This window comes from Nyctereutes procyonoides, unplaced genomic scaffold (genome assembly GCF_905146905.1).
Source record: "Nyctereutes procyonoides isolate TBG_1078 unplaced genomic scaffold, NYPRO_anot_genome, whole genome shotgun sequence".
In the NCBI taxonomy this organism is placed as follows: Eukaryota; Metazoa; Chordata; class Mammalia; order Carnivora; family Canidae; genus Nyctereutes; species Nyctereutes procyonoides.
This window is the reverse complement of record NW_026575130.1, coordinates 467045-491814: the sequence shown is the minus strand read 5'-3', so window position 1 is coordinate 491814 and position 24770 is coordinate 467045. Positions and strand designations below refer to the sequence as shown.

The following is a 24770-nucleotide window of genomic DNA, read 5'->3' as shown; positions in this document are numbered from 1 at the left end:
GTCTTTCACATTTAATCCAATAAAAAAGTGGACAGGGATATGTCCACTTAGGCTCTGGTCCATCAGTGTTTTCCTGAAAGAGCTAGGATGTTTACATTCTTAGGAAGAAAAGAAGAGCAGAGAATACCATTCCATATTTGTACTTGTTGGTTTTCTAGCATCATGGTGGCTGTTTAATAACAGCCCAAAGCAGTTATATTGCAGCATCATTTCTGCCTGTGAAATCACATTGGTATGCAGATTCTGAACTATGCAGCCCCATGGATTAGGGCTCTCATTCCTGTCAAAGACATTTATTTACTCTGGGAATCTTTCCAAGGTTGCTACCAGGAATGCTTTTTACTTTTATGGAGACTTGGTCCCTAAGGGTAAAGACAGTAGTCCAAAAGGAAAACTTTTTACCCAGTATCTGTACATATATTCATGACCAGATTAGCAAAGTTCATAGCCTTCAAACCCAAACTCAACATAAGAAAAGGCTATTGAACTTGAATTGAGGTAGTGAGTATAGAATAACTGAAAAATCCTAGAGTCTCTTTGTATTTGCACTCTTGACCTGATCAGAATATACAGTTTGAAATTTTCACTATTTAGACATTTTGTAACTTGAATGCCTTATACCATTCTTTTGCCAATTCTTTAATGGAGAAAAGCTTCATATCTTTTTAGGAATCAACTATTGTCCTTTTGGAACATTTGTCTAAGATAACTGTGCATGGTAATAATCATCTCCCTTTTTTCCTTACAAATTCTTCACAAAACTCTTATTTCTCTTATACTGATTTCCTAGGATGTACTCTATAATGGCTTTTCTGAGCCTCCTTCATTGCCCTCAAGTTTTCATGCCCCCTGCCTGTTCTTCCTCCTTTATTCTTAGCAGATGGTGACCTCATACAATTTATCTAGTACATGTTTCTGCATTGTCTTTCCTGTCCTATCGGACTCTGTATCCATCTTTTTTTCTTCGTATCTGTATTTGACTAGTCACCCCTCCCCTCTTACCTTCTTCTGTGTTTGCCCTTAATTTTATCATTCTGTATCAGTTCTGGGTTCATTTGCAGAAAATAGAAACCTCTCTAGTTATTTTACTTAGAAAGGAATTCAGTGAGTACTTGTAGAATTGTCGAAAGGTCTGGAAAGGCAGGCTTTCAGCAAGGCCTCCAGGAATGACTTTGAACAACTCTGAGGAACTGACTTCCCAAGGGATTGGCAACATTTGCCACAATAGGGAAGCAGGGGAGTCGGGAGCCATGGGGCCCAGCACTGGGTCTCAGTTTACACACCTTAGCTATGATCTGGGATTAAGAAGCAGCCAGCAGAACTGTTGTATCCAGAGTAAAATCATTTCCCATATCTACACCAGGAAAATGGATGCCTCAGTCAGGCATCTCTCTCCTCTGAACTCAAATGCAAGTGTTCTTGCAGCTACACTTGTTGGGTTAGAACTACATCACCCCCAAAGCCCTGGCTGAAGGAGAGTCTGGGAAATATTGTTATCTTCTCAGCCTCTGTGACGTTCAAGGCACACACAAATGAGCTTGGGACACAGGTTGAGCCATCCATCCAATGCTACCACTGTCTTCTCCATCGACTTTTGATTTACTCAGTTATTAGTTATATTTCTTATTTATTTACCATATTTTAGGTACTTTCCTTAAGTTTTTTTTTTTTTTTCCATTTTACTGTTTGAATTTTTGCACTAAGTTCCAGGATGCCTTTCGCTTCCCACAATAAAGATTTTCCTGAAAAAAAAAAAAAAAGATTCTCCTGGGGGTTCTTATTACTTTTATTCCATTGTATTCTGGTCCTTGGTTTTTTTTTTTTTTTTTTTAGATTTTATTTATTTATGAGAGACACAAAGAGGCAGAAACATAGGCAGAGGGAGAAGCAGGAGCCCCATGGGGAGTCTGATGTGGGACTCGATCCCAGGAGCTTGAGATCATCACTTGAGCCAAAGACAGACACTCAATCACTGAGCCACCCAGGTACCCCTGGTTCTTGTTTTCTTTTGCCCTGTCATACTGAAACTATATTGCTATTTGCTATTGATTTCCAGAAATATTGTACCACTGCAAACATGAATTACCAACAACTTGTGAACTCATCTTTGGTACTAGGACACCAAAGATGGAGGTTGGAGTTCAGAATCTGGATTCTTTTAAAGAATCCCTTTGATGAGCAGCCCTGGTGGTGCAGCGGTTTAGCGCTGCATGCAGCCTGGGGTGTGATCCTGGAGATCCGGGATCGAGTCCTGCATGGGGCTCCCTGCATTGAGCTTGCTTCTCCCTCTGCCTGTGTCTCTGCTTCTCTCTCTCTCTCTCTCTCTCTCAATAAATAAATAAATAAATAAATAAATAAATAAATAAATAAAATCTTAAACAAAAGAATCCCTTTGAAAGTAAGATGATTTCCTTATTTCTAAAACTTCATCTACCATCATCACTCCTCTTGCTGTGTCTCCTAATGACCATGCTGACCATTTCTCTGGTCAAGTGAGGAATACAGACCCACCTACGGCTTCAGTGTGAGAGCCAGCTGGGATGAGGGGATGCTTAGTAAGTCTAGTCTTAGAGGTTTGAGGGAAGTTTTGTTGAAGGCGTATGGTGGAAAACTGAGGAAAGGCTGGAGCTTCAGAAAGAGCTGTTAGATCATAGACTACTTTCCAATTTCTGTAAAAATGTTTGAATTTTGTTTAAAAATTTTTTAAAAAAATTTAATCTATTTATTCACAAGAGACACAGAGAAAGAGGCAGAAACACAGGCAGGGGGAAAACAGCAGGCTCCCTGCGAGGAGCCTGATGTGGTGCTCCATCCCAGGACCCCGGGATCATGCCCTGAGCCAAAGGCAGATGTTCAACCACTGAGCCACCCAGGTGGCCCAAAATGTTCTAATTTCTAAAATTTTACTTATCTGAGATCATGTCGCTCATCCTCTTTTAGTTCTCTCCAGGTCCCTGAGACTTCATGGTTATGGACTGAGAATAGAGCCCACATATGATATGTTAGATTTATGCTAATTTTCTCTTTCTGTTCCATATATTTTAATAGATAGAGTAGTGGAATCTAAGGAAGAGATGGTCTTGGTTCTGCCACTTACGGTGACATGTTCCAAGAGGGATTGTCAATGAGTTATACATGAAAATGCAACCCATGAGGTAAGATTTAGTCTCATGGACAGCAAGCTGACCATTTACACAACACAAAATAGTTTAACTACAAGGTTCTATGAGAATTCAGATCTGATACCCACTCTCTAGTCAGTTCTGGAAGACTTGGAAATGAAGTAATAATAAAAGAATAGAAAAAGAAGCTTTTTGCATCTTGCCGGGGAATTATTAACTCCTAAAACCAAATTAGCAGAGCTGAAACTCGTCTCAGATTTATTCTTTGAAATGAAAATAATGTTGTTGAATTTCCCAGAGAAGCTCTAACTTGCCATTTTCACTTGATTGTAGTAAAATAAATCTTTCCTGGCATGGATCAAGAAGCAGTAAGCAAAAAATACAGTATTTGGTAAATATTTACATTATCAGTATCTTTTAGTTCTGTGGTTTGATTAAACTGAGAGACACTAATGGGAAATGCAGTATTTTATGGATAGAAACTCCTTATCTGTATAATGTATTAGATGTAGAATGAAGTCTCTAGGGGAATGTTCTCGAAAAAAAAAGCATACATTGCATGCTGATATAGGTAGGTATGTTGGGTCAAATCACAGTTTGCAAAAGATAATTATAGTCAAGTGTGAATTTTTGACATATTGGGTCACAATATTGATTATTTTCCAATCTTTAAAGAACACCTTATATATAGCTCTTAAAATAAAAAGAAAAAAAGAAAACCAAATGAAAGCCTTTCCCAGCTCATGGACTGGCGGGGCAGGTTTTTATTTCCTCCCTGACTTTCTTTATGGCCTATGCTAATTGTTGCTACACTCCTTTCTCTCCTTAAGATTCGTGGTAGAGGGGATCCCTGGGTGGCGCAGCGGTTTGGCGCCTGCCTATGGCCCAGGGCGCGATCCTGGAGACCCGGGATCGATTCCCATGTCGGGCTCCCGGTGCATGGAGCCTGCCTCTCTCTCTCTCTCTCTCTCTCTCTCTCTGACTATCATAAATAAAATTTAAAAAAAATTAAGATTCATGGTAGAGGTGCCTGGGTAGCACAGTCGATTAAGCATCCAACTCTTGTTTTCAGCTCAGGTCTGATCTCAGGGTTGTGGGATTAAACCCTGTGTGGGGCTCCGCACTCACCTCGGAGTCTGCTTGGGTTTCTCTCTCCCTCTCCCTCTGCCCCTTCCCTGTCTCAAATAAATAAAATCTTTTTTTTAAAAAAAGATTTATTGTAGAGACTTCAAACTGTTAACTACAGAGGTAATGTGTATAATGGTTAAAAACACATGCTCTGAAGTCAGATTCCCTGAGTTCAAATTCTTTTTCTCGCTGTGTGATTTTAGGCAAAGTACCTAATTTTCTGAGTCACTGTTTTCTTATCCATAAAATGAAAGTAATGGCAGTCCTTCTGAACATTCACAAGTGGAAGTGTGTTTATACTTTTCAATGAGATTTTGTAGGGATAAATGGTGTAAGCATGTAGAGGGCTTAGCATGGAAGTGCTCAATGAAGATAAGCCACCAGTATTTAAATATTTGGGTTGTTATTTCTGCTAGAAAACAACAAATAGGCTTGATTTCTTCTTCCACCTTTCATTTATGAAATGTGTACTTAGGAAAAGACAGATACAACATTTACCTTTAGATGATAACGGGTTAATGCCAAATATAGGCATAAAAACTGAAAATAAATTTAGATGTTTTCAAACATCTTATAGACAAAGTACCATTTTATAGCTTTTCTTTTTATTTGACATATTCATTTCGTGGGTGTAGATATATGGGAAGCCAAGTCATTTTTATCCATTTGCCCCTTCTTGCCCACCTCTAGGAGCTATATGTGTGACATGGAACCTAATACATGTTACTTCTAATTTCTTTAATAATCTAGAGAAATAAAATTCATTAGCTCTATTTTACACTTTAGAAAACTAAAGCCCAAAAGTGCAATATGATTTATCTAAGTTCAGTCATTTAGTAACCATTGGAGCCACAAAATTGAAACCCTTCTTCCTTTAGAGTTGGTGCTCTCTCCCACAATGTATTTTATGATTCTAGGACTAATGGCATAAGAAGACTGCTTGATAAATTCACTGATCTTCAGCATTGTCAGTGCTAATGATCTGCATATCCAAACTTACTACTGGCAGTGTATTTCATGTTCACAAATAAGAATATTTTCAGGAGTTAGAAGTTTTGCTCACATACATAATAATAGACAAGTATATGCATTCCAAAATACCTGATTACACACAATGTAAGGTAAGGATCTTTTGTACACTAATAAATGGTGTAATGGTGTAATATTGGTGAAATTGGTGATTGCAAAGGATATGTTTGGGCATAATAGACACTGTCATACCATCTCTGTTTGGGTAGTCCTATTAAAAATGGAGAATGAGTAGTCCTTCAGAAAAATATGTGTGGCAAGGAAAGTATCACCATATTTAACATGGTTCTTCAGGAAAATATTTCTTGCTGTTCAGACAAATGTAATAGGTCAGTGAAACAGAATCGCAGGAGTTGATTCTAAATGTTGACCTCAGGATGCATGCTCCGAAGGAATGCTAACTACTCCTCCAATAATGCTTTGCTTATTTGGATACCATTAAAGGCTCCACTTGACAAGCATAATGATGGACTGCACTTTTCCTGTCAAGCAATACATGTTTGCATGATAGACAGCTCTGTTAAGTTGGGGATTTATTTTTCTTCCAAGGTCCAATTTTTCATCTTGCTCTGCAAATCCATGAAGTTGCTTAAAATTCACATAACTTATTGCTGATAAAGGGAAACCCTCTCTTTCCATCCCTGAGATTGAGCCTTGAGTGGTTCAGGGTATAATGATACATCTGTCTTAACAAACATAAAATCTCTTTGGTCCTCCAAAGGATGAATTTCCTGTCTATGTTCCAGTATATCTGACTCAATTGAATGAATGGGCCTATGCTTCAAAAAATGCTCTATTATCCACCTCATCTTATTTTATAAAAAATAAATAAATAAATTGAAATGATTGAAGTGTGAACAAACAGCTTTTTGTTGGATATTGTTTTATCCTTGATTTATTAGCGATTCTCGAGATTTTTTTAATTTTAACTATTTCATGCAAGACAAAACAAAATAAATACATTTGGCAGTTAAATAGATATGTCTCAAAATTGGGGGCATATTCTCTTTCTTGTTGCTTTTGTTGCTTCCTTACAGCCTTGGAAATGTTTTGCAATGAACTAGTGGGTTCTTCCAAAACAAATAAAAGTGAGATAGTTCTGTCAGAAAAGGGTAAACCACTGTAGATTATAATTTATGACAAAGGACAGACCCTCCCAGAACAAAACTAACTGAATCACTTCAAACTTCAATAGTGTGTCATCCTTTTGGCACTTAAAGGTATTCTTTTACTTTCAAGAGTGCCACTTAAAATGTAAATGCACCTGGAGGTACAAACTTAAACCTGTATTAGTCAACATGTCAGTTATTGATTAGGGGGCAGCTATTGACGATAAGCTGACCTAGGTTTCATGCCCAATCAGAAATGAGCTTGGCTATGAAAACATTCTTCAGGAAGTATTGCTTACCAGGCTTTGATCTCTCTGGACTCAGAATCTTGATTTTAATAGTCAGAAAGGGGTCATCTTGGTGGAAAATATCTAGAATAGTATTTAAAGTGTTGTTAAGGGGATCCTTGGGTGGCTCAGTGGTTTGGCGTCTGCCTTCAGCCCAGGGCGCAATCCTGGAGTCCTGGGATCAGTCCCGTGCTGGGCTCCCGGCATGGAGCCTGCTTCTCCCTCTGCCTGTGTCTCTGCCTCTCTCTCTCACTTTCTCTCTATGTCTATCATGAATAAATAAATAAATAAATAATCTTTAAAAAAAGTGTTAAGTTCAGATTGTATGACATGTTACATGTTCGTTGAGAACTATTAAACTGACATTGTAAAATGAAATCTAAACACAACGGTATCACTTGGGTTCCCAGCAGGAAATAGGTGGCATGCTCAAAGGAGTAATTAAAGATAATGTAATGCAGGGATTGAAGTCAGGTTTAAGTGAACCAACAAATGATAATGAAGCACCCGGAGATAAAAAGCAGGAAGCTATTATTACTGTTAGGCCTGAAGATGCAAGAAGATGGTACATGTTATTGAAATAGAACAAAAGCTAAGGCAGGGGAGAGGGGCCGACAGACAGGAGCTGTGATTCTCTAGATGGAGAAACAGAGCCATTGCCACACTGGGACCCAACACATTCAGTAAGGAGAACATCTATGTACCCTATCCCTCATTGCTCTTGCTCTTTGATCTCTAGTTGAGGCTTTCTGTTGACCTGATCCAACCAGGGGCAGCCTGCAGGGGAGCTCAGCCAGTAGTCTCTAGAGGCCAGTCCCCACTGGCGCAGCGCAGCACAGAGGAAGGTGGAGAATGAACCTGGAAGGACAGAGGGAGAATAATTAGCATGACATTTTATCATAACAGAATCATATGGGATATAAACCTCCAATTATTCCTCACTAAGGAGCTGGTGGGAGCTCGCTACCATTATTCTACTTCTCTGAATTTCTCTTTTCTGGGTTCTGAAAGTTCTCTTTGAGTTTTTTTGTTTTGTTTTGTTTTTTAAGATTTTATTTATTTAATCATGAAAGACACAGAGGTGGGGGGTGGGTGGGAAAGCAGGCTCCATGCAGGGAGCCTGACATGGGACTCGATCCAGGGTCTCCAGGATCATGCCCTGGGCCGAGGGCAGCACTAAACCGCTGAGCCATCAGGGGTGCCCTCTTTGAGGTTTTTATTCAGTTTTTTGCTGGTGTCATTCTGTACAAGAATACAATGCAATCGATATAGCAAGGATTTTTTTATTATTTGCAAAATCATCTTTTTTTTCTTTCTTTTTTGCTAAACATTGCTTAGTACTAAGATTTGAATAGTTGATTTCAATAAAGGATTTTTCTCTTTGACATAATTCTTAATATCCTGGCTGCCTAATTTCCCCATTATGCAGGGATGGCTTTCATTAGTTGATTTAGCTGTACGGCTCTCTCCTTAACTGTCCTGCCCTCCACCTCCTGCTTATAGTCAGTATTCCACTCAGCTCAGCAATGGGAAAGGCTTTTAAAATTTTTTTGAATGTGAGAGGTCACTCTGACTGGGGTCAGATCTTGAAATGTGAGTTATTTTTAATGTAAACTCAATTATTTTAACATGTCTGCCTTCATTCTTCTCTATTCTCTATTTCTTTTATTCCAGTTCCTTTACTATAGATTTTCTTTCCTTTTACATTTACGTGCAGCACTATGAATTAAATGTTGACATGATGGTACATAATACATTGTGTTTGAGGTGGTCTTCTAGGTCAACAGATGGATTAAAAACCAGGGCTGATTTTATAGTTTGCAGATCTATGTACCTCCCAAATAAACGTTTCTCAGAGATGGTGGCAAGAGTTTTGTTTTGTTTTTGTTTTCTTTACAAGTTATATGATTCTAACTATAGCTTTCTTTTTCACTCTATTCAGATTCGAAGCCAGAGCAAAGCTTCTGGGTCTGGCCTCTGTGAGGGGGATGAAGTGGTTTCTATCAATGGCAACCCTTGTGCGGACCTCACCTACCCCCAAGTCATCAAGCTCATGGAGAGCATAACAGACTCTCTCCAAATGCTTATCAAAAGGTACAAAAGATTTGTTGGAATATATATTTTCTCTTAAAGTTAGATGGGAATGACTATAGCTTTTATTAAATATATAATTTGTCATTTTTGGGGAAATTGGGGTGCTTTGTAGTAGATAAGTATAGTTAAACAGAAAAACCACCATGTTTGAAAACAGGCAATTAATTTTCTGGTTAATTAGGAATTAACTTGAAAATCTTTGTGTCATGAACGTTGTCGAAAATCTTAGGTATTTTAGAGTAGTATTTTCCTTAGAAAGCTTGTATGTTGTACATAATTTAATACTTCTAGGTCAAGATTTTGTGGTGGGTCAGGATCATTAAATTATAATTCCAGATTCACTGATGAATTAAAAATGTTTAACTTAGCTTTAGAGAACAAACTGATGGTTACCAGAAGGGTGGTGGTGGTAAGAAAGGGGGAGATAGGTGATGGAGATTAAGAAGTGTACTTGTCATGATGAGCACCAGGTATTGTATGGAAATGTTGAATCACTATTTTGTACACCTGAAACTAATATTACACTGTATGTGAACTCTACTGGAATTAAAATTAAAAAAATAACAGCAGTCAATTCCATAAAAAAATGTTTAGGTCTTAAACTGTTACACTGTACAATAATTTTTTATAGAAAGAGAATGCCGAGGAGAAGGAAAAGAACAACAAAACCCAGAAACAGCTCAATTTCTGCTTCTCAGTACCTCCAGTAAAACCATTTGGGAGTGGACAAGAGCAGATGGTTAGAAAAAAGTTTTGAACTATTTTTTTTTTTTTAAGTTTTGGACTATTAATGGAAATCACTTGTTAATTTGCTCTCCCCAAATACCACCCTCTCCACCTAATTGCTTAAAAATGGAGTGGTAAACTTTAAACATCCAAAACAAACAAACAAAAAAACAATAAGGGCAATCACAAAAAAAAAAAAAAACCCAAAACTACAGCATCATCATGGTGTGCAAATCACAGTACTGTACACAGATCCATACTGACTTTGCAAGTGAGGCTCTGATCATGACATTGTAATGAATCCAGAAAGGAAAGTTTTGGCTTCCTGGAGAGTAGCCTTCAGGGAGATGCCAGAGGACAATCTCACACAGGATTGAAAGCCCTCCAATTTTGTCTTAACTCTGCAGAAACCCGACGTGCAGCATCACCCCTCTGATAATCATTCACTATTGGTTCCATTTCTATACACATATAACATACTATGGTATGGACATAATCTTATGAAAATAAAAGAAATGTAGCACTATTCTTAGAATCTCCCCTCTAAATATTTACCCATCAAGCCAATGCTTAAGCCTTTAGGATCCTATTTAATTATAAAGCTGCCATTTGCTTTTAAAAGAAAACTAACAGGGGTCTTGCCAAGCGTGGACACAGTGTTTGCCATTATCAGGCATACATCTCTGAGGTATTTGAGGACCTCCATCTTTGTAAAGGCTTAAACACATCCCAAATAGGGGAAAACTTTTTTTCTAATTTATTCCCTTTTTAGTGTCTTCACTCTTTTAATGAGGCCAATTTCTTTGGAACATATTTGTGGTCTGGGACATTCCCTGCTAGTTCTTGTTTTGATTACAATGACTATCACTGGGAAAATCCTTAGTGATTTAAAGCAGAGCCTTAGGTACATATTTACTTTCAGAAATAAATGAACTAGTTCTCTGCTACTTTTAATAACTGGAATTTTGATTAATATTATTTTCTCTTAAGTATTTTGACTTCTGAAAAATAATTAATTGATGAGATTCAAATGCAATCTCAAATTAAAATCAGCCCAAAGGCAATCATCATCATCATCATCATGACCATTCTGAGTATCTGAACATTGTACTTATGTAGACTGAGAGAAAATGAGCATTGTAAGGTACAAATCTTTAACCTTTAGTGCTTTTATGGTTTTTATTCGTGTATATTCATTCTACTTCTACTACTAGTAAATGTTAACATTTTTCTGACCCAATTATCTGTATTATACTCTGTAAGACTGGAATAAATTCAAATGACTCTCTTCTCAGCTCCAAAATTGATTGCTAACATAATTCAAAGTGATTTAATCTACTTCCATCCGAGGCCTTCTTAAATTAAAACTCTCTGACCTTTTGGTACCATCAAATTTAGTTGCATAGAGTATATTAATCATTTCCTATATAAGAAAGATCTAATTTGCTATCATCTTGTTTTTAAAATGCTTTATTATAATTTTTTAATTACCAGGAAGCTTTACAGATCATTTCCTTAGAGAAAGTTACATTTCATTTGACTATTAATTTTTTATTGTTTTGCTTAGTTTTGCTTTATTAAATGCCATCAAAAGCAAAGTTAGCAATGATTTTGAACTTTAGTCAGAAATTATATCAGATAGATTCTAAAGTATATTCCTTTGGGTAGCCCCTTGAGTAGGAGTCCTCTTCCTTCAAATGATGATCTGGCATTAATCGGGGTGTGTGGGCAGCCCCAGTGGCTCAGCGGTTTAGCGACGCCTTCAGCCCAGGGTGTGATCCTGGAGACCCTGAATCGAGTCCCACCTTGGGCTCCCTGCACGGAGCCTGCTTCTCCCTCTGCCTGTGTCTCTGCCTCTTTCTCTTTCTGTGTCTGTCATGAATAAATAAATAAAATCTTAAAAAAAAAAATCAGGTGCATTTTGAGGAAGGAGGAAAAGGGCAGAGATAGACACTGCTGCTTTTTAAAAAAAAAACTTACAAATGTGAGACATGATGGCATCTCCTACAGCTGTTCTGTGAGTGATGCCTCTCTTCGAAAAGCAGTTCGAGTTTAAATCAGAGTTTTAGCAAGAAGTCGTTTGACTCTTAAACTGACATTGCTTCTTGCAAACCCAGATTTGCAAAACCAGCTGGGAATGGTTAAGGTCAAAAGCAAAGGATGGTGGTGGTGAGCAGAGCTGGGCTTCTTAGCTGAAAGAAAAAGAACAGTTGGACTTCAGAGATCCTGTAAGGAAGTGCTCCGACAGACAGGTTCAAATAGGAGAAGGGGAGACATCCCTGATTATAAATACTCCATGACTCAATGATTCATTGCAGCATGGAAAGGATTTCTCTTTACACAAGAGTACTGGGCTGGGGTCCACTTATTACAAAACACATGCTCACTGGAGCTTGAAAAACAGCTTCTATTTCATTCCTTTCAAGAAAGCACAGCTTCTAAAAGGATTACTTGAATTATCTGTATATTAATATTTCTCTGAAGCTGCTGAATATGTTTACGTGACATTATAATGTTCAGACATAAACTTAGTAAGACATTGAAATGCTTTGTCATATTAGAACAAACATGGTTATTTGAAAGCACCCAAGTAATTTCAGATAAAGGACATCTGTGTAGCTCTAACCTGTGCTTTTGAAAAATAAAAGCTGAATTTAGATGGATGTAGGTTCCACAATCCTTTGTTAAGGATTTTTGCTTTGATTTAAAGAAAAGTTTATTTGGAAGATATTTAAATAATAATATAAACATGTTGCCAACTTCTGCTTTCAAATATGTTGCAGTTGACATTTAAGGAGGAAATATTTTGACTGTATCATGTATCATAAAAGTGTCAGGAAGTTCTTTGGCAGGTGTAATGCTCTGATTTAACCATCTGGACTGATTCTTCTGTGTGCAGACCATCCAGTGGAGTAAGTGAGACTTCCGTCTCTGAAACTGAAAACAAAACCCCTGGGCATCTCACCCATGAAGGGCATGTGGAAAGTACCACCCTGCAGATTCGGCCGGCGGCAAAGAGCCAGCACAGAGAAGTCTACGTTGCCTCGGTCAGGAGTGGGGCTCCCCGAGCTGAGGACCAAGGGAGTGGTCCTGGTTTTTCTGGGAGCATAAAAGAAGCAACAGGCCTGAGCTACCATGTGGCCCCCCAAATGCCTGACTCCCAAAGAGGATGCTTAGCAGAGGAGATTATCTTAAGGGAGAAAGCAGAAGTTGGGCAGCCAGGCCCTGTGGTTGAGCTACAACTGTCCCTTTCACAAGAGAGACACAAGGTCACGAATGTCCCCGTGGTGGCTCTCCTGGGGTCTGAAAAATCCAAGTCTCCTGAGCCAGATCCTCATGTACAACACGACGGGATTGTCCACATAAATTCAGTCCCCACTGCTGAGAAAGGGGAGCCTTCTCTGAGGTCCAGCAAGATAATCCAGATCTCCAGTGGCAAAGAGTTAAAAGTGATCCAGGGAAGTGAAGCGGGAGACACGGGGCTGCCCCGAGTGGAAGTGATACTCGACTGCTTGGAGAGGCAGCCGACGGGAGGGTGCAGGCTTCAGGCAGGAAAGGGGTGTGTGGATTCCCCGGGGGAAGGAGGGCAGTCCGAAGCACCTCCTTCTCTGGTATCCTTTGCAGTCTCATCAGAAGGCACAGAGCAGGGAGAGGATCCACGCTCGGAAAGGGATCACAGCAGACCTCACAAGCACAGAGCACGCCACGCACGTAAGTCCTGCCTGGGCCGCTGCCGGGCTATTGGAAGGGGCCTGGGATCTCAGGGCGTTTTGCTGCTGCTGCACTCACACGGACTTTTTTCTTTTTAAAGATTTCTTTGGTGTATCTCTGTGGTTTAAAAAAAATTTTTTTTTAAATTAATGAACAGAATAACAAATGTGAAATCGTGGAGAACACCCATTTCTGAAATGAAGGCAGTAAGTTTGCAGCTTGTTGTAGAGATGTAAATATATTTAAGGCATTTTCTTGTATCCCCAAAGGCACAGGAGCTGTTAAAGAAAAATCATATTATTAATGTGTCTCTTTGACTTGTCTCAGAATGTTGTAATATTGCAGGTAAAATAGCAGAGGGGAGTCTTTGAAGTCATGTGGACTCCGCGTCTAAATGTCAAAAACTGTTGAGTCTGCTGAGAGAGGTGTCCTGAAAATACAGGCTCCACCACTAATATTAAAAGCAGATCCTCATTTTGAAAAAATATCATTGTGCAGCTTGATGATGCTTGCAGAAGTGAGTTTGACAGACAAGGACATGTGGAATACTGAGCAGTTACATGATCCTCTCCGTTTTAGATGTCTTCACTCGACTGCAAAGCATTTCTTCTACCTTCTAGACACACAAGTCAGTCTCCTGGGCCCTGTGGAGGCATTTAAATGTCCCCAAACATAAAATATATTTAAATTCAAGGCCGTTTGCAGTGTTTTGTTTTACCCAGGGGAGTGATTACAGAAAGGAGAATGAAGATAAGAATGTCAGTTAGGTTTATGATTTTTCTTTTCTTTTCTCTCTTTTTTTTTTTCCTTTTTTAAAACAAATTTTAGAATTTCATTCGAGGAGATAAAGGCTGACTGGCAAAGGCACTTGAACGTATGAATGATACACAACGGTAATGAAGTCAGTTATTCAGAGTGCTGTACTAAATCTTCTATCCTCTCATTATTCCCTTCAAAGCATATTTTTAGCATAACCATTTGTAGCTTTATTGGCAAGTGCTGTTAATCATCCTTATACTTGAAGCATCTGTATGCATCTTCACATTTATAGAATATTAAACAAGTGTATTAAGGCAGCATTCACATACTTTACATGTTGGCAGTGAAGTTAGCAACAACTGTGACTGTCAATTTAATACTAAGTTGTATAACCCTGGTCAAAAAAAAGGAGTTACACTTAGTAATGATCACACTTTTTACTATTTTCTTGAAATAAAATTGGATTGCCAGGGAATATCTGTAACTTTGTTATAAAACTAATTCACTCTGATTCTGTTTTATTTTTTTTTAAAAATCACGAAGTCTGACTTTGTTCCAGTGACAAAAAAAACTAATTTTCAATCATGAAATATTCAGCAAGTTTTTCTGAAATTTCCATTTAACTATTTTGAAGAACTCAAAACTTGCTGGTGAATCATGCTCATAGTCATTAAATACATGGTGACAATTAAATGATGCCATAAACCAGTTTGCCACCAATTCGTTGTTTATACCAATCATGATAAAATTAGGAATCTAAATATAAATGTGTGTTACTTTGAAACTGTCAAACTCTCATTTTAAATGACTTAATTTCTGCATCAGCTTTTACCCACAGTTAAGAGGGTCACTAGTCACATAATTTTTAAATTTCCCCCAAGATTGACACATTCTTGCTGCAACTAAAATAATGTTATATTTCCAAAGAGCAATTCATTTCAAACAAGTTTATCGTGACAACTTTGTAGCTTAAATTTCTTGCGTGTATTGACAATGATCCCATGTCCTGAATTATTAGCAATTATTGATTCAGTGCCTTCAATTGTTATTCATTCAGGTTTTTAAATTTATACTAATCCAGTCACCATGAGTGCAAGGACTTTAGGGAGACGTGAAATTAAAAAAAAAAAAAAGGAGAAGAAAGCTTAAATATTTAAATTCATTACATTGAAACACTTAAGTAAATAAGTTTCTTGCTCCCCTGCCCCCCACCTCCACTGTTTAAAAATGCTTGGAAACAGTTTTATATTGCCATTTTATTTTTTAGATATGGAAGTACAAGGTATTTCTTAAGTAGTTTTTCAGAAAATACTGTGTCCTTAAATTGTTTCCTTTTTAGTTCTGATTACATCCTATCGACTGACATTTAGTAGCCAGTGTTTACTGGCTACTAAATGAGCAGTTACATGACTCAATATCAATATATTTAAAATATAAAGATCCATATGCTACCTATATCCTAATCACGATAGGTAAAGATGTATTTTATTTATATAAGCAAGCGAAACAGACCATTGGGTAGAGTTATATATGTCACTGTCTATCATCATGGAAGTATACATTTTAAAAGAAATAAGAAAGAGAAAGGAGACGGATTGCTTTAAAATTCAGTGGCCACGTGTAAGCGTGTTGATTTCTGGGTTCCTAGGAGGTCTTCTCGGAATTCATCAACTCACTATGATTTTTGTGCTTTCCCTAGGGCTCAGGAGGAGTGAAAGCCTATCAGAAAAGCAGGTGAAAGAAGCGAAGTCTAAATGCAAAAGCATTGCCCTCCTTCTTACAGACGCCCCCAACCCCAACTCCAAGGGGGTGTTGATGTTTAAGAAGCGCCGCAGGCGGGCCAAGAAGTACACCCTGGTCAGCTACGGCACCGGTGAGCTTGAGCGCCAGGCCGGCGAGGAGGAGGAGGAGGAGGAGGAGGGTGACAAAGAGGAGCCTTGCGACACAGCACTTCTGGGCACGAGTGAATCGGAGGTGGAGGAAGAGTTAGCGTCCGACATCGACGACAGAGCGCAGGTTGTGAGCTTTGACTGGGATTCGGGACTAGCGGACTTCGAAAAGAAGCTGAACAGAGGGGACGCGATGGAGATGCTGCCGGACACCTCGGGCAAGGGCGCCCTCATGTTCGCCAAGAGGAGGGAGCGAATGGATCAGATCGCGGCCCAGAAGGAGGAGGAGAGGGTGGGTGCGATGCCAGGCCGGGAGCCAGGTGCTGCGCGCACGGACGGCCTGAGGGCCGCGGCTTCTTACCAGAGGAAGGAGGAAGCGTCTGTAAGAACGCAGAGCTCGGTGAGCAGAAGCTACATCGAGGTGAGCCGCGGCCCGGGCCACCTGCCCCAGCAGAACGGCTTCAGGGCGGGGCCCGAGGCGGCAGAGGCGCAGAGGACGGGCCCTCGGAACAGAACAGCCCAGCCCTTCCCGGGGCCGGGGAGCCAGCCGGGGAGCCAGCCCGCAACCCCCTTCTCCCCCACGCGGAACGTGAGCAGCCCCGTCGCCGACTTCCCTGCGCCGCCGCCCTACTCCGCAGTCACACCCCCGCCCGAAGGCTTCTGCGGGGCCGCGTCCAGCCCGACCGCCGGCGCGCCCCAGCCGCCCCCGTGGCCGCAGCCCGCCGCGTGGTCCCAGGCGGCCTTCTACGACTCCTCGGAGCGCATCGCTTCGCGGGACGAGAGGATCGCCGTGCCGGCCAAGAGGACCGGGATACTGCAGGAGGCCAAAAGGCGAAGCACCACAAAACCCATGTTCACCTTTAAGGAGCCCAAAGTGAGCCCCAACCCTGAACTCCTGTCACTTCTTCAGAACTCGGAAGGCAAGAAGGGAACTGGGGCTGGGGGCGATTCGGGGCCCGAAGAAGACTACCTCAGTTTAGGGGCAGAGGCTTGCAATTTCATGCAGAGCTCCTCCGCCAAGCAAAAGACTCCACCGCCTGTGGCTCCCAAGCCTGCGGTCAGGTCCTCGCCCTCCTCCCAGCCAGTAACTCCGGCTTCTGCAGTCTGGTCCCCGGGAGTGGCCCCGACCGTCCCTCCTGCCTTCCCCGCGTCCGGCCCGGCCCAGGGCACCGTCGTCTCCTCCATCAAGATAGCCCAGCCTTCCTCGGCCCCTGGCCGGCCCGCGAGCGCCCTCACCCTGGCTGGTCCCTTCAGGGGGCCGCACGCCGCAGTGGCCGGGCCCGGCTACACACCTAAGGCCACGGCCCCCGCCCCCACAGTGAACGCTGCGCACGCTGCTGCGGCGGGGGCGGCCGGCGAGCTTCCAGCAATGAGTGGCAAAGGAGCCCAGCTCTTCGCTAAAAGGCAGTCCAGGATGGAGAAGTACGTGGTGGACTCAGACACGGTGCAGGCCCACGCCGCTCGTGCCCAGTCTCCCACCCCGTCTTTGCCGGCCGGTTGGAAGTACTCCTCCAACGTCCGAGCGCCTCCTCCCGTGGCCTACAATCCTATCCACTCCCCCTCCTATCCCCTGGCCGCCCTCAAGTCTCAGCCATCAGCCCCACAGGCCTCCAAGACAAGCAAGAAGAAGGGCAAGAAACCCCTCAATGCTCTGGACGTCATGAAACACCAGCCGTATCAGCTCAATGCATCCTTGTTCACTTTCCAGCCCCCAGATGCAAAGGACGGCCTCCTGCAAAAGTCCTCTGCCAAGGTCGGTTCGGTGCCAGCCATGAAGCAAGCGCTCCCTCCGCGGCCCGTGAATGCTGGCTCGCCCACTACGGCGCAGGCCTCCTCTGTGTACTCGGTACCAGCGTATAGCTCCCAGCCTTCCTACTTTGCAGAGGCCACCTCACCAGTCAGGGCATCCCCAGTGCCCGTGGGCATTCCCACCTCTCCAAAGCAAGAGTCAGCCTCTACATCGTATTTTGTGGCACCGAGGCCGAAGTTCTCCGCCAAGAAAAGTGGTGTCCCAGTTCAGGTGTGGAAACCATCTATTGCGGAAGAGTAATCTTGTAGCCGAAGCTGAGAGTCTGCTTTGCTTGAAACAGATTGTTTGCAGTGTTACTTGAGTCCCCGAGAATGCCTAGCAAAGTCCTCAACTTACTTAATTTCAAATGTCACTTCCCAATCTGGGTCCAAGGAGCATAGTATTTTTAATGAGTCAAACATCTATAGAACTCAGATTGACTTAAAACATATTTATCTTCTTTGCACACTTAAGAAATATGGGAGCACCCCAAAATAGACATGTGCCACTATGTTAAGTAAGCAGGATACTTAGGATTTACGCTTTAGTCACGAGAAAGACAGTGATCGGTGTTATCAAACACTGCACACAGCCTTGATGCAGCGTAATCGCTGTGTTCCTCTGGCGAAAAGGTTCAAATGTAGTGAAAATATAACCTGTATTGACTGAGATTTCCTTTTTAGGTAGTGCTTTATCTCTATTCCTAGTGTTAAGGGATAAGAACTTTATTGAGGACAGGGATCAGCTCTGGTCTGTCAACCTCAGCCACCTGTTTGATATTGCAGACGAGGTACTCTGGGGATTGTTGAAATGTTCATAGTTTAGTAAGAAGGGTAAGGAAGAGGGTGTCAGTAATTACTGAGCACTTATTATGTGTCAGGTTCTTTGCCAGGTATTTCCTGTGTATTAGCTCATTTCGGAAGACTTCTCTCAAGTAAATGAGAGAGGACAAGAAGGATCACTATAGAAAACGATTTCCGTCTTCTCTTCCCAGTTACTTAAGAAACTAAGGGAGTGTATCTCCAATTGCCCATGAAAGTGTAAGCTTCTGTTCCTCAGCTGAGACAAGTGGTAGAGGGCGGATAAAGGAATAACACAAAGAAGGGTGAGCAGGCTGCAGATAAAGGTACATATGACTGTTCTGTTCCCTTGGGAAAGCACGCGGTTGAGGCATGAAGGGTTGCTGGCTACAGGGGCTGATTGTGAAGCACGAGGAACCCCATGTGTGTGGAGGCCGTAGGGTGAGAACACACAATTCTTAGCATCATTTCTGAGTGACCTCACAGATTTTTTTCCTTGTGTTTGTTTTGCTTTCTGACTACTGCTTCTCCCACTGTTCCTTGCAATTCTATTCTCGCATCTTCACTTTGTAATTTATATTTGATGGACCAGGAGGATTCAGGCAAGGTTACCTTGTAAATTTGGATTGGTCACACACCATGCCGTCATCCAGCTGGCTATGAAGTTAATAATGTTACTGACAGTAAACCTGAAGACCTTTCTCAAATCTATTTTTAAGTCCAAGTCTGACCAACCACGGAAAATATTCAACATGAATTAATGTAGAGAACCACAGAGCATTTTTGACAGCTCCAAGGAAAACCACCTACTCAATATAGGAGATATGTTTAGAGACCTCTTACAAAAACTTGCCTGCTCTGAGGGTACATGGTACCATTTTTATCCTCTGAAAATGTCTGTATTCCTGTTCTTTTACTGCTGTCACTGTCAACCTGCTATATTTTTCATTATCCTATTAAAATATCACTTTCTTCTTTATCTGTTTAATGTACATATGTTTTAAAATAATCTTCTCTGTATGGGCTACTCTGACCTAAGCCAATACTCTGAATTTCTCTTCTATTGCCCCCGAAATATCTGAGTTTCCTCTTGTGAGAGTATTCATTTCTCTGTATATTGTAAAAATTCAAGCTCTACGTTGTAAAACTCCAAGACAGATCACACAAAAATAATTAAGCCAGCTACAGGACAATGGGGCTGTTTCTTCTGCCTTTTTTTTTTTTTTTTTTTTTATGGAAAATCTTCCACTGCCTCTGGTGGCAGTTTACCTAGAGGTTATAACCACAGGATGTAGCTCAGTCTTCCATTTGCCTTTTTGGGAAATCAATTAGGAAGATTAATACAGGGTGAAGGAAAAAGCAATCTATCCATTATTTAACACTATTGTTTGTATTACTTGTTCCCTTGCAAAGGCAGTCTGTTAAATGCTGTGCATTGTGCATTCTTTTCTAATAGGACAACCAAAAAAGGCTTCTTAAGGTGAAGCAGGAAAGGAGATCATTTTTATAACTTTGCATTCTTGACATAGCATTTAAAGAATAGTATGAAGGAGAGGAAAGATAATGGAACACAAAGCAGTTAATTTGAGATCACCAGTTCAAATGTAGCCGGGGATGGTAATGACCCACAAGTATTCCCAGTTGTCCACTGGTTTGTGGTATGTAGGAATGAGAAGTGTTTTCAGTCCATTTCCTGTAGGACAGGTGGCAATCTTAGCAGAGCCACTATTTGGAGTTGATGACTAAACACCCCACTAGCATAACTGGGAGTGTCATAGGGTTCCCAAAAAGCTTCTAAGAAACATGCTAGGCATGCAATCAAAGTTTCCACAACTTTGGGAACTGGAAGCATAGGTCTCATCTTGAATTATACGGTCCTACGTTATGGAGGAGGGGTGGGAATCCTCCCAAACTATTATCTGTGACAGAGTGTGACCACTTATGAGGATAGGGGAGTGGGAGGAAAAAGAACTGAGCTGGCCCCCTGGAGTAAGAGGGATTCCCTTTGCCTCTTCTCCTCAACCAGAGAGCCTCCTGGGAACTTGCATGCAGAATAAGCTATATGTACCATGTTTCAGGTTGGAGTTATGGGAATGATGTCAGTGTGGGAGGTGCGAGCCTTAGAACCCATGAGCTCAGCTTCCTGCCCACTGGGCACCCTTTGCAATCTGGGTGTTGTTTGGCTTTGTTGTGGTAGCAGATGTTTGGTTGGTTGTGGGGTAGGAGGAGGCAGATTTTGTTTAGTTTTTAGCATCTTGCCATTTCCTCTGTCCTTTGTGAGCTTAATTTCTAGGCAGAGCACCTGTGAAGTCAGGTTTTCGTCATCAACACCATAGCAATGACCATTTACTGAGTGCCTATGTTCTGTTTGGTGCCTTATGGACCTTATCCCAAGGAATCCACTGCATGGTTCATGGGCACTGGACTATAAAATAAAATGTAGTCACAGTCATCACTGACTTGCTGGGGGATCTCATGCAATTTTTTTCCCATGAATTTCCCCTTCACAGTGTCTCAAACCTCTCTTCCTGGACCGTTGTGCCGTAATGAGTACGCACAACACTAGATATCCTAGAAAGGGAGGCATATGTAAATCTATATACAGCATATTCCTCTCGGTCTTGTAGGAGAGTAGATTGACTCACAGAACTGGCAAGATTGGGAATCTGAGCATTGCCACCTGAGTCTTAAAACGTTTACGATTTTATTTCTAGTATTTCAATAAGAAACACATTCTGTTTAGAGAGAGAGGAAGAATCACACTGCTTCTGCATTTTGACTATTCCTTGACAGTACAAAGCATAAGCTTTTAGGAATGTGTTTTTATAAGACACATTTGGGTTGTCATTCGGGAGCATGTAAATGTTTGTACTTCAAAATATATGTAGCACGATTGTTAATGATAACATGTATCTCACTTAATCTGCACTAGAAGCAACTCATTTAACTACAGGAACCCCAATCCAAGTTTCAAAGAGTTCTTTCAAGAAAGCTGGGGTTCTTTAATTCTAGATGGAAATGGACTTTAACTCTTTCAAGAAATGGGTTTCTTCATAGGGCAGCTGCATATTATCACACAGCCTAAATTCTAGCCTGACAGCAAGAGTCACATCTGAGGTGTCAAAAACAAATGATCTGCATTTAAAGGCAAACATGGGACCATTGTCCTATTTACAGGTCGTAGGTTAAAGAACTTTGAAGGTCGTTTTGCTGCTGACAGGCATATCAAACCCTGGAACTCCGTGGCACTTTCACAGGCAAGCCTCTTAAGAGCCGAGGAAGACATGGCTAGTAGTGTCCGAGGGTGGGTGGAATTAACCTTTCAGACAAAAGCCCTCGCCATGTATCCTTTTATCCAGTTTTAAAGTTGAGAAGCTGCAAGCACCCGTATTCTAAGGGTGAGTTCCTGAAATCCGCTGCTGTTTTATGAGTCACAACCGGCCTGGCAGGAAGGGTATTTGAAGTCATAGTTATCAAAAAGAAGTGATTGTTTTCTGAAAAGCTAAATGCTTAAAATGCTTCCAGAGGGAAGCAGGGGGCAGCGCGCTCCTTCCCTCCTAAAATCAGTGGTGTTGAGTTTGTTTTAAAGATTGCCTAAAGCTCATGAGAAAAATATATAAATTCTAAGAACCAACATTATATTCCCAGGCACACTGACCCTCACTGGTCTCATGTCCCTTATCACTGGACTCTGGGGGACACAAAGATTCATGTAACACTTCAGTGCTACCAAGTTCGTCAACAAGTATTCTGGGAAAAAGCAGAATTGAATTCTTCTCTAGACTTCCCACCAGGGTTGGCCAAAGGCCATAAAGCAAACTAGCAAATTCCCATAGGACCCAGACACCAGACAAAATCACAAAAGAGGCCAGTCTCCGTTTCTCCCTCTATGGTTTAAGAAGAAAAAAAAAAAGTACAAAAATTGTAGTCTATCCTATGGAGCAACAGACCAATAAAAATCAGTCTTCTGGAAGAGCCCCCACACCAGACCTATTCTTTCCTTAACATTATCAGGTACGGTCAGTTTCTTAGATTTTTAAAAAGTTAATGGATTTCTATGGTGTGTGTGTACACTAAATTACCATTTGGCACTTGGAAATCAGAGAGCTCACTACTCAGAGACAATTGGATGAAGAAAAAATTTATTTTGAAACCTTCAAATCCTGTCAGACATTTCTCAGATTCCTGATTTTATACCAAGTTTGATAGCTAATTAAGTGTATCTCAAGTACAAAGGAAGCTAGGTTTATACAGGGTCCTATAGTCTAAACAATTTTTTGTTATTGATACAGAGAATTTATTTTACCTATTTACCTCATTCTTGACATGTTTATCTAAATTATGTATGCTTTATGACTCGTGAAATATACATTCAGGGTCCCTAATAAAAATAGTCCTGAGGACCTACTTTCCAGCCTACCTTTCTTCCTCTACCTGATAATGATAATAATACTCAAAATACTAATAACATTTATATGTGCCACAGAGGAATCCTGCTTTCACAGCCTCTACTTCTTGAGCAACTTGATAACTGTTAATGGTCTGTTTATGGAACAACAAAACAAAACAAAAAACAAGGGACTGCAACTAGCTCTAAGTTGAAAAGAAGGGTACAATCAAGGAATAAACGGAGAAAGTTTTTTTTTCTTGGGAGGAAATATCAAACAGCAGAGTGTTTTGTTCTTCAGAAGACATTTTAGAAGTCAGGGAATCTTTGGTATCTTTCCTTGGTGGATTAATCTGTTTTTAAGACCACCCAAAGGCCCTGAGTCAAGTATTACAGCCCCAAATAGGATTACATGGATGGGATGGAAGCTGTGGCAGCTTTTCAAACAACCTTGTGAGACCCGAGGAAAAGACAGGAGGTGGGCGGGGGGTTCATGTATCACATTTCTACCGTGTGCCAAGAACTGTGTTAAAATCCTTCCATAAGTTATAATAATAGCTAATATTAACTGAGCACAAATTTTGGGCCCTGATTTATGCCAAGTATCTTTCATAGAGTATCTTTTTTTCTTTTATTGAGAGGTAATCGACACATAACATTATGTTAGTTTCAGGTGTACAACATAAGGATTTGATACTTGTATCTATTGTGAAATGATAACCACGATAAGCGTAGTTCACATCTATCACCACACAGTTACACATTTTTTCTTGTGGTGAGAATTTTTAAGATCCACTCCTAGAAACTTTCAAATATACAGTATACCATTATTAACTATAGTCACCATGCTGACCATCATATTCTCAAGACTCTTAAAACTGGAAGTTTGTACCTTTTGACTACCTTCACCCATTTCAACCACACCCCCTCCATTCCCACTGGTGATCACCACTGATTATCTCTTTAATCAGTAGTCCTTATGAAATAGCTACTATCATTATCCCCAGTTTATAGATGATAGTTTGGATTCAGAGGCACAAAGAGCAAAATAACTTGCCCAAGATCACACAGTGTTAATTAGTGGACTCTGGATTCAACGTGGACTTGGACTCCTAACCAATTATACTATCATTTCATTTACTTCTCAGAATGATGCTGAAAGGAAAATATTACTCCCAATTTACAGCTGAGGTGTCTGAGGTTCAAGAGAGGCTAAACAACTTATTGGGCAATCAATAAGCTTATAAGTAGTTGACTAGGTTTAGAACTGGACATTTGTCTGACATCCAAGCCTGGACCCTCTCTTCAATACCACATGGTTTCCACAGTCTCATGTGGCACCAGAATACCACTCCCGAGATCTGTTAATTGTGTGTTCCCAAAACTATTTAGCAAGACCCTACTCTGTATAGGCTTTGTAGGTGACTTTGACCATGCTGAATGACATTAGAAAGGACCCCCTTGGGCAGCCCCTGTGGCTTAGCGGTTAAGTGCCGCCTTCAGCCCGGGGTATGATCCTGGAGCCTGGATCGAGTCCCACGTCCGGCTTCCTACATGGAGCCTGCTTCTCCCTCTGCCTGTGTCTCTGCCTCTCTCTCTCTCTGTCTCCGTGTCTCTCATGAATAAATAAATAAAATCTTAAAAAAAAAAAAGGACCCCCTTACTTTCATAATATTGGTCATAAAATCAGATGCTTTGTTAGTATGTTGGAAGTGAAAAACAGTCTCTGAGAAAGAAGCATCTGTTTGATAAGTAAAAAAAAGGTGGATTTGACAGTGTTTTTGTACTAGTTACCCAGATTCTCTTATTTTCTTATTTCAGGATGAATGGGTGATATCTGTGGGCTGAGACTAGGGAGGAATGTAACTTAAAATAAAGCAAAATTAAAGTCTCTACATAAAAGGAAGTGTCACCCTAGGCTTTGTGCCATTCTGACTAAA

The 24770-nt window shown here is 41.0% G+C and overlaps 1 protein-coding gene across 2 annotated transcripts in view; it reads left to right on the top strand.

Moving 5' to 3' along the window:
• Positions 1–24770, top strand: part of SYNPO2 (synaptopodin 2) — a 180638-nt gene that overhangs the window by 131237 nt on the left and 24631 nt on the right. The window contains exons 2-6 of one of the 2 annotated variants that reach the window (XM_055342450.1): positions 8618–8769; positions 12395–13206; positions 15665–17876; positions 20641–20654; positions 22820–24410. In XM_055342450.1, the coding sequence (XP_055198425.1) occupies positions 8618–8769; positions 12395–13206; positions 15665–17876; positions 20641–20654; positions 22820–22881 (3252 nt within the window). In that variant the 3' untranslated portion in view covers positions 22882–24410. Of the gene's footprint in view, positions 1–8617; positions 8770–12394; positions 13207–15664; positions 17877–20640; positions 20655–22819; positions 24411–24770 lie in introns of those variants that run through there. The other variant, XM_055342449.1, reaches the window with a different exon arrangement.